The sequence below is a fragment of the Vollenhovia emeryi genome, unplaced genomic scaffold (genome assembly GCF_000949405.1).
Source record: "Vollenhovia emeryi isolate VEMERY1.0 unplaced genomic scaffold, V.emery_V1.0 DF939126.1, whole genome shotgun sequence".
NCBI lineage: Eukaryota > Metazoa > Arthropoda > Insecta > Hymenoptera > Formicidae > Vollenhovia > Vollenhovia emeryi.
Window position 1 is genome coordinate 2375966 of NW_011967240.1, and position 10476 is coordinate 2386441.

Consider the following 10476-nt stretch of genomic DNA (forward strand, 5'->3'; position numbering starts at 1 on the left):
GTAGCGAAGTTACAGTTACAGTTACTTTTTCTTGGTAACTTAACTTCGTTACTTTCTCCCCGTCTGTGACTGTAACTTAACTTAGTTACATATTTTTTCGATAACCAGTAACTAATTTAATAGTTACTTTATATATTTTTTAAACTTCCACAGATCGGATTAGGCCTCGCATCTGCGCAAAAACGCCTTCATCGATGCTTTACAATTCAAGTGCAGATTTGATATTTTTATTTTCATTGCAAGAGAGTAAAGTAACGATTCGTTACTTTTTGAGTTACATTTTTAGCGAAACACTGTAACTGTAACTAGATACTTTTATAAAGTAACTTTCCCAACCTTGCACTTTACTAATATGACGTAATGTGCACGAAGAATGTGGTGTAACGTTGATTTACATGCTTGGAAGTTTCCTAGAAGTGTTGCAAAATAATCACCCGTAACGTCTTTAACGTGTACGAATATACTGTTAACTACGTCAACTTGGACACGTTAGATATATGTTTCGGATAATGAGCGTAATTTGTTCTTGTTAAAGTGATTTATAAATTACACCCAAGTGACACATGGACTAACGAGGCATGTATGACCAATACTTTTTGATTTTGCAATTATATTGCGTGAGGAATGCAATGAAACACGTTATTCTTTAGCTACAATAATTTTTTCTCTTTCTGCTAATCGTTCGAATTTTATCGTTTTATGTAGAGGAAAGTCCCCGATTATGAGATAGGCTCCTAATATTAAATAGCGGAGTTTCTGCTAAATTAATAGGCATCATCTGTTGGTTCCACCGTGAATTTAGTACCCTTGGAGTGAAATCTGTTTAGTGGAAAATTGATCGCGTAATCGTTGCGAAAAAAACTTTGTGAATGAATTTGGACGTTGAAAACCTACTGTCTCACATTAGAATCCCATCTCATAATAGATGACTTTCCTCTATATTAATTGCAAAGGAGCAAATTCTGATTAGAATTTTTTTATAAACATTACAACTTAACATATTGAAACAATTAGAAATATAAGTAAGTCGAATGTTACTTTTGTAACTGTGCAATTTCTATCAATTTGATTTAAAGGACTGGAGAGAAAAATTTAAACGAAGCACGGCAGCGTGTTTGAAATTGTTGAATATTAAGAAATGTTTCTCGTTGCATTCAAACGTAACATAAAAATTAATACAACTATTAGTCCGGAGATAGATACGTATGCGCAGCATATCTACAATTCCATTTTTCCATCTTTGCCGCCGCTAGACACCGTCATTTATAGAAATACGAAAAATGTCACTTGTGAGTTTTATCCTGAACACGAATAGTGCTCTTCCACGTTAACGTTTACAAGACGGGGCGGCAGACAGGGTGTATCCTCGGGTGGCTTTCTCGCGGTGGGTCGCGCGGAATCGTTGCGCGCACGTAAGCAGCGGCGGAACGTGTCATCGACTTACAGCCGCTGGCCGGGTCCAGCTTATGTAATACATAAAGCAGGACACGAGTCCGCGATATGAAGCCAGAAATCGTGCGCATCAAGGCGCCTCGCCCGTGGAGAATCCGCCCGTACCCCGAAGTGATTTATGACGGTGAACGTGCATGATCATGGAGATTTTCTCATCGGGACGTGTGCGTGTATCTATCCGCCGAATAGTTGGCCGCATTACGAGGATATTGATTCCCTCATCGATTTTTATAAACGGCATTGTATTCTTATTAAGCGCCAAGTTCCAAGCGCTCCGGCGATTCATTACGCGGTTATTCGCCCTCCGATTAATTACGATCAACGCATGCCTCTGGGTAAACATTAGTAACATTGTGTTCGCGCGTAAGAGAAAACACAGCTGCACGATGGCCGATTAAATGCTTTTATTCCCATAATAATGATAGAATGAGAGAGATTTTTTTCTCGTTTTAAGTACTAGCTTATCATTTCGGTTTAATGGAGATATTTGATGGGCGACGATTAGATTGGGTTAATTTTAATCCTACTTTCCGCGAGATCTTTTGCCGTTGAGATTAGTTTTCAGTACCTACCGGTTGAATTTAACAGACTGAATTGTAATTAAACTCCTGCAATATAATTGAATTAATTAGGATCACAGGGAATAAAGACCGTGAGATGTTAGTTTGTAATTTCTAGGCAAACCGTACGCCTGGCAATTTCGTTATGGTTAATTAAACTTCGTTGAAACAGACGTTGATGCATGCGCGCAAAATAGAATACATAATTCACGTACGTTGTGGATTAAATTGAACAACAATGATCATGTAATATGTTATTATTTTTATACGAGATCAGGTTAGTCTGTAAATTGAAATGATGCAAACTTTACGTTGATGCCACTAGAACGTAGAGGGTTGGAGACTGGAGGACGCCAGTTTGGACATTTCTCTCGCAGTAAAAACATAAGAATTTTAAGTGAGAATTTTTCTTTCTAATCCAATTTTATATAAATTAAGTAACATTTAACAAGACTAAAAACTTACGCATCTCTTCTTAAAGAGATGTCGCCGCACAATAACAAAAGTTGCCCGGATTTATCGCTACCAAGTTCGTTGTCGAATTTTTCAGACAAGTTCTGTGTGCATATCGACTTTCTTGTCGAGCGATTATTACATCTTTATATTTAATCTATGCCGTAGCTGTTGGCGTAGTTCACGGAGTTTCCTTTCGTAAAATTTCTTTCTTCACGCGACACATGAGCGAGCACATGAGTTACGCGCGAAAATGGAAGTGGGAATCGTATACGTACTATGTAAACGTGTCTACGCGGCGTCTGTATATATTGCGGATTCGTAACACCGGAATCTTGCGTAACCGTGTCGGCAGCGAAAATTACGTGTAACCGCTGTTTGAACTGCTACTGCTGAATTTGACCGCTTGTCAGCTACTTTCAATTACACGCTCTCCGCAGCGTGCTGCGAAACCTGTTTCGGCGTGAATTCAAGTGCAAAGCTATCGATTACGCCTCGGCAAACGGATTGGCACTCGAAGAAACGCGGAAGGGAGAATGAGCGCTCTCGTGCCCTTTCGACACCAATATGTTCTTTCGCTTTTATTTTCGATGTAAAGGAGCATTCTTAACATTTTAAACCGCTCGTTCTTATCTTTCAATTTGCGTCACGATTTTCAGGTTTGCATGTCGTCTATCAAGATCAAAGTGTTGGTGCAACATGCTATAAATCGCATCCATGAATCGGATGATTCTGGACCCGATACCTTTTCCCTTCGAGGGAATATGAAAATATTAAAGTATATTGGACGTGAATTTTTCATGAGTTTTTTTTCATATTTCGTGTGTTTTCCATAAATCATCCAATATGTATAACGCAATTTCTTTGTCCGCGACTTAACTTCGCTTTTATTTCAACGGGATTGTAATCCGAGTTGTCCGATCTTGTCTGGGCGTCAAGATATTTGCGCGTTGAAAACATGCTAAAAAGATGCGGCGTGCAATCGAATTCTTATTAAAGTAGAATCAATTACGAATTGATCAAAGATGCCCGTTGATGAAGCTTCGTAGGACGCATTCTCGAGCAACTTGTATAAAATTGCGCATTGGATCGAGTCGAAACGAGCTCCCCCCCCCCCCCCCTCGGCCCAGGCTGTCTCTCTATAATTACAGAGACTAACGACGCGATTTTGTGCGTGTCGGTGAAAAGCGATGTTCCCCGCTCGTGCAACTTCGCAAGATTGATTTTCTGCAATTAGAGGACGGTCTTAACGAGTTTCCGTTGAAACGGAGTACTTTTTACCCACCGTACCGCGTACACCTCGCTATGACGTTTCGCATGTCTTAATGGATTTCCGAGTTTTAATATTTTACGAAAAGATTGCGATCTCGTTACTTGCGACTGGTTAATCGACAATATCCGTCGAAGAGCTGTTTGATTTGTATTAGAGGAGAGAAAGAGATAGATAGATAGAATCAGAATCGGAAACATTATTTATTACACGCTCTGGAACAAAAGTCCCCTAAAGCGTGTATATGTGGATGTTAGAGTAAAGAGAATTAGGTATAATAATATGTGTAATATGAGATGGGGTTTTTGGAGCAGAAATTAAGATAAGTAACGCGATAACTTTGATTACATTTCGCACGACGGTTCAGTAAACAAATAACAGATTTTTTATAATCTAGTACTAAAAATGACCCAAATCTTGCTTGTCAATTTTGTACGGTTCTAGAGCGCAGGTTCCCAAATAGCTTGCGATCAACTGGATAGATAGATAGATAGATAGATAGATAGATAGAGGGACAGAGAGAGAGAGAGGGGGGAGGGGGAGAGCGGTTTGAAAAGGGCGAAAATTTTTTCCAAGTCCGTCCTCTTTATTAAAAGCCTGACATTTTCTTCCGGTCATTTGATCTGGAGACAGGAGGGAGTGTGTAACGTTCTCTCTGAAAAGCGGGCTCATAAACGACGACAAAAAAATGACGACGACGACCTGAATAACAAACCGCTCAAAGGGGATATATTTAATAAGTAAAGCGGATCACTATCTTTTCCTCTCGCAGTTTAAGACGCGATTTTCAGGCTAATTAAAAGCTCTCTCATGACTATATCGTGATCCCGGTTAATTGCACGATTGCAATTACGCGCTGCACGCGACGCGCTGCGTCCGGAAGCGGATTATATTAAAAATGCGTGCGTCAAAGAGCGGATCGTGTGTTAATTAATTCGCGTTTGAGCCGTTATCGCGGATTAGATTAATTTAAGCCGCTTGATCGAGTTTGCGTTTTTCGCGCTGACCTGAACAGCACCTGCAATCTACCGTCGTTGCCACCTGCCCTTTCGTCGCTAAACAACATAATGGGCGCCGGGCGATTTCGCCGCTCGCTCGTCTCGCAAAACTTGCAGTGGATTTGTATTTTACCGAATGAAAAGTAGCGTTTGTGTCGCGGGATGGAAAATTTTGCCGATACGTGGCACGTCAAATATTGAATATCTCGCGCGAGCGAGTATCCACTTTCCATCGTTAATCGAAAGCGCTCGTTGAATTTTGCGCTACAAATAGTCCCTAACGCTTCTGCGAATCGTCGTTTGCTGATTACGCGCCCTCGCGAGAAAGCCACATGTTCGCGACTCATTCGCATACACGTCAATCAAGTCGGCGTTGAACTCGCATTAGCGTTAAATGCATACGCGTCATGCGAATACGCCGCTGCAGTATCTGTGCATCCACCGCCGATCGTGCGAGTATTTCCGCGCCCGCGAACAATTAATTAGGCGAGAGTAATAAAATCTGCCCGCGAAAAAAGAACAGATCGATACCCAAACGGAAAGTTAATGGAATGAATTTGACCAATCGCAAAAGAATGAACGAAAAAGAAGCATTTCTCCAAGTTTCGTTCACTTGTAATTATTCCGACACATTAACGTAATAATTGAGATATACAATATTTACCAGGGTTGGGAAAGTTACTTTATAAAAATATCTAGTTACAGTTACATTTTTGGCGAATACAAGTTACCAATTCTGAAAAGTAACGCGTTACAGTTACTCAAAAAGTAACGAATCGTTACTTTGCAGTTACTTTCTTGCAATGAAAATGAAAATATCAAATCTGCATTTGAATTGTAAAGCGTCGATAAAGGCGTGTATGCGCAAATGCAAGGCCTAATGCGATCTGTGGAGGTTCAAAAAATATATAAAGTAACTACTAATGTAACTAATTAAATTAGTTACTAGTTGTCGAAAAAATGTAACTGAGTTAAGTTACAGTTACGATGGAGAAAAAGTAACGAAGTTAAGTTAGAGTTACCAAAAAAATGACTAACTGTAACTTCGTTACAAGTAACGTGTTACTTCTCAACTGATATTTACAATATATTCCTTGGTACATTAACAAGTCAGTACAATTAATATCCAAGCCGTGCTTTTCTGCTCACCCCTTCATCTCTTAATCGCTCATGGCTTATACGACTTGGGTATTTTACCGCGTTTCATCTTCCGATGCCGTTATGAATTCATTTCTCCCGAGACTCCGTTTACCGTTTTCTCTTTCTCCGGTGGTTTGTTGTCCGGCGTGCTGCGAAAAAGGTAGGCGACGCGCGTTATCTCCCGCGCAATACCGCGCTCGGGCTGCCAAGCTAGTTTCAAAGTGGTGAAATCATGTCTCCCTTGACAAACGGCGATACAATTGCCGCGAGTGTTTGCACGTCGCACTCAATTACGTTCTCGAGCCAATATGCGCGGACGATGCGGAGCGAGACGAGTGCTTTTGTTCCCCGTCTGCGCGTCTCTGTGTGTACGCGCGTCTCTGATACGTGGCGCATTCTGCTGCGCTCTGATTGTAAGGATTTCGTCGTAATCACGGGACCACCTGGTGACGATTGTACGCCGGTTTTCGGTCCTCCTCGATACCGGTGTGTCGCGCGAATGCCGAGCGAACGAGCCGACTTTTAATTAATTATTCGGGTGATGCTGCGCCGCGTGAAATACCGCCGATGTTGGTGGTCGCGCAGTCTCAGGCTGCAAACTCATAGAGTGGAACGGTGCACGCAGAAAATCGCGGAAGGAGAGCCTTGACCAATCACGAGCGCTCCGCTGTTTTCGTTAACGCGAAATCACAGACCCTACTAGGTCCCCATGGGACGGTACTTATTTTTGTAGTTAAGCAACTTAACATTTCGGTTAGTGTCTCTTAAGTGAAAATTATCTTTGCGTTACCGAGTATCGACAGAACTAATTGATTACTTTAAACTCTTAGATATAAATAGAATAGCTAATTTTAGTAATCGAATCGATTTTAGAATCGATTTTAGAATTAAAGTAATACTAAATTAATTCCCTCAATTAGTTCTATCGATGCTCAGTAACGCAAAGATAATTTTCACTTTGAAGAGGCACTAACCGAAATGTTAAGTTGCTTAACTACAAAAAAAACCGATTTTTAGTCACGGGGTAAAATTCGTAAAAGATTAGAGTGTAACGAACAATCCAAATAATTCGATTACTAATTGCAGGCTTGAAAACGGGTTGCTAACTGCCTCTTTTTCCCCCAGAGTACCGTCCCATGGGGACCTAGTAGGGCCTGTGATTTCGCGTAACGAAAACAGCGGAACGCTCGTGATTGGTCAAGGCTCTCGTTCCGCGATTTTCCGCGTACACCGTTCCGCTCTATGAGTTCGCACCCTCATAGTCCTCCCGCGGTTGTTGTCGCCGTCGTCGTCGTCGTAGCGCGGTTAAAGCGCGTACGGGGTAAATCCTCGCACGTGTTTCCGCGCATTAGCACGTATGCCATCTCCCGGTACGTGGTCCCGAGCGGTGCATTCGTACCCGAGCAGCCACCACCCGCGCAATTATCCTGGATCACTGACTATGAACCGACAATTAGCGGCGCGAGACTGAATGCGACCGCGATGTTTCCAAACTCGGCGTCCGCGAGCAGGTATTTCCGCAAGTTGGAAATGGGACGGCTCGGTGCGGTTCGGTCGAACTGACATAATCTTCGCCCGCGTAATTACTTTGGATCGCTATGAGCGACAGCCGGAGCCGCGCGAGTATGAGCAAACGTTACGTAACTTCATACAATTTCACGCCAGCGTGAAAATTCCGATGCTGCCGGCATTCAGGGGACTCCGGGGAGGAGATATCTCCGATACGATTTGTCCTATTACTGGAGTGCGCATTCCAATTCCATACACAAATATTGCTCGACGTAGCTCGTGCGGTTGAATAATTTAATTTAACAGGCGAGGAAATAGACGTGGAAATAATGCGGGTATCTCGCATTCTTGCCTTAACTTTTTCGCACGCGGTTGAAATTTTCATAGCGCGGCTGTTAGAACCGCATACGTTCTCTCGGAGTCGAAAGACGTAAGTCGTTTTTAATGTCCGAGATAACGCTGACCTAAATTGGAGCCCTAAGTTTTACACATATTGGTTCCAATTAGCGTTCCTGAGTTTTCCCGCGAGCATGTGTTTCTCATTAATTCACGATTAGTAATGCAAGACTGCGCGCGTTGATTAGAGGTAGGCGACTGCGAAAAAGCTCAACTTGCTCCGCGGGGGTTCTTAAAGCTCCGACACAGTAATGGAACGGCGATTTCTTGCTACGCGTTTGCCTTTATGGAACACCTATTTCGCCAACGATTATGTTTTTCCGGGCGAACGTTAACGGGTACCGTCTGATTTTTAAGTGCACAAATCGCACTAACCGCGAGAAGGCGAGGAAACTACGGGGATTGCAAAGACACCGCGTTAATATCAGCAGCGCTACAAGTTCTCTGAAAGAGCGCGAAAATGACGGGGACTGTATCGGTTTTCATCGCTCCGACACTCAATTACGTAGATTAGTCTCGCTGGGACGCGTTATCTCGAGCATTCCCGCAAGAACGCGGTAAGTTTCCTCCGGCGAGGTCGGATTCTCGCCGGACAAGTTGGTCGTTCGCTAACGTTCCTCAGGATTTCAGGCGAGATTGCAACGTACCTTGGCTGATCGCGATCGCCTCGATAACCAGGAGAATACCAGCGAGTACCAGCACGGCGAGCCAGCGACACAGCATTTTTAACACCTCGATCGCTCGCTGCACTACCGATCCTTGCCCGTTAACTGTTACTCGCTATCGCGAAGCACGACGCGCGGTCATCGATCTTTGACGTCTATCGCCGTGTCCGCGCACTGCGTCCTCACTGTGTCGTATCTCCCACAATGAAAACGCGCAGGTTGATTTTCTCCCCCGTCAAATCGAGCCTCCTCGAAACGGTATAGACACTTGGGCTCTCACCGCGAAAACCATACACACGTTACTTCACTGTAAGCAATTTTCAACTCCTGCGTGAACTTTTGCGTTCCGAGATAGAGAAATTACTTCACGATTAACACCTGGGGGGAAGATGAAGCATCCACTGGTAACGGCACGAGTTTGCTAGGAGCACGAATCTCCGAATTCGTGAAAGCTTGCCGAGCGCAGGACGCGGAACGCCGTGATATATCAACGGTATTGTCAGAGGGTGTGCGCATATCGAGCGTAAATCCACGACGGTAATCCACGGTAACAAGGTCTAATGCTCACAAACGATGTCCCGCGGCCGGTGTCATGCGGCCGAGGTGCACTTGCACGCGTCCCCGATGACAGCCGCGCTCACGTGGAGCCTCCGCCTGGACGAGCGTCGCGACGCGCGATCCGCGAGTGCCCTGTCTCAGGCGCAGCATCCTCCGGCCGGGACGCGCGCGTCGGCCGCTTTCGGTCGGCGATATCGGGCTGATTCCGTGTCGCGTTTTACCCGATTAACTCGCGTGACTCTGCCTTAAGTTCGTCATCGTACGCCTCTGTCGCCCTTCGCCGTCGTCGTCGTCGTCGTCGTCCTCCCGCGCGACGACGTTGAACCCGCATGGACCAGCCGCCGGCGCGGATGAGGCCTGCCGCTCGGCGTCGCGGCGCGAAATGATCCTGCGGGGTACACGTCGCGACGGCGCGCTTGCGCGATGACTTTGCTGCGTTCGCCGCGGATAAAGCGCGAACCGGTTACGCGCAGACCTCGTCTCTCCTCTCTGCCTCTCTTCCGTCACCCCTCGTCCATCTCGTCGCGCGGCGCCGCGGCCACTGGGGGGATGACCGCCGCGAGATCGGGAGTGCACCGAGGCACGCGCACATGCACACACCCCCGCGACGTTCGTCGAGGGGCTCGTCTTGTTGTCGACCCCGCGGCTGTCTCCGACGTCTTCGTGAGAATTATGATGTTGTCGCTGCTGACAGATCGGCGAACTTTGTCCATATTAGACGTCGGTTATTAGCGGCCCTCGTAATTCTTCTTCCGCCCGCCGTGCGAATTGCTCCCCCCCCCCCTCCCTTCCCTCTTCCCTCGTCCCAAATGCACGGTGTCCGATGTCCGATTACGTAATGCTTGTCGCGAAAATTGACGCTCTTTTCAGCGGACAAAAACCACTGGACGCTATACTTGGACGCTAGAATATGTTGTAATTATAGATATTGCGAATATATGTTCCATTAAAGGTATTCCATTCCTGTTTAATGAATTATTCAAAGTAATCCTCGTCGCTCTTGATGAATCCGATTAATATACATACATGTATCAGTAGTACGCTAGAATTAGGTGAGATGTCATTTGTTCTGGACACTGCGCTCTCTCTCTCTCTCTCTCTCTCTCTCACACACTTCTCTCCTTCTCTTTTTCTTTCAAAGTTGATAATTTCGCGTGCTTGCACTACGGACCATTGAACTCCGTCAAGACACGGCAAGTATTGCCAAACTGTAGCACATTGGTAGCGACGCGTAACGTGTTCCTGTTTACAGAAAGTTATCGACGTGAATACCGTTGCCAAGTATGCACCGCAGGCTCGCCCCTATCGACAATAACTGCTGTTAATGTTAGTGCGCGAGGTGGAAACTCTCGATTGGGAGCGCTATATCAAGGGCTTACAGAGGCCGAGATCTATGAGTGCTTTATCCAAAAGCTTGGCGATCCACGGAATCACAGACTAATAGTTTAGCCGCCGAAGGTGTTTTCGAATTGCAT

The 10476-nt window shown here is 45.0% G+C and overlaps 1 protein-coding gene across 1 annotated transcript in view; it reads right to left on the reverse strand.

Moving 5' to 3' along the window:
* The window catches only part of LOC105569009 (lachesin), a 346765-nt gene extending 337443 nt beyond the window's left edge, over positions 1-9322 (reverse strand). The window contains exon 1 of the mRNA XM_012025128.1: positions 8426-9322. Coding sequence (XP_011880518.1) covers positions 8426-8501 — 76 coding nt within the window. The 5' untranslated portion in view covers positions 8502-9322. The remainder of the gene's footprint in view (positions 1-8425) is intronic.
* Positions 9323-10476: the final 1154 nt, after the last annotated feature.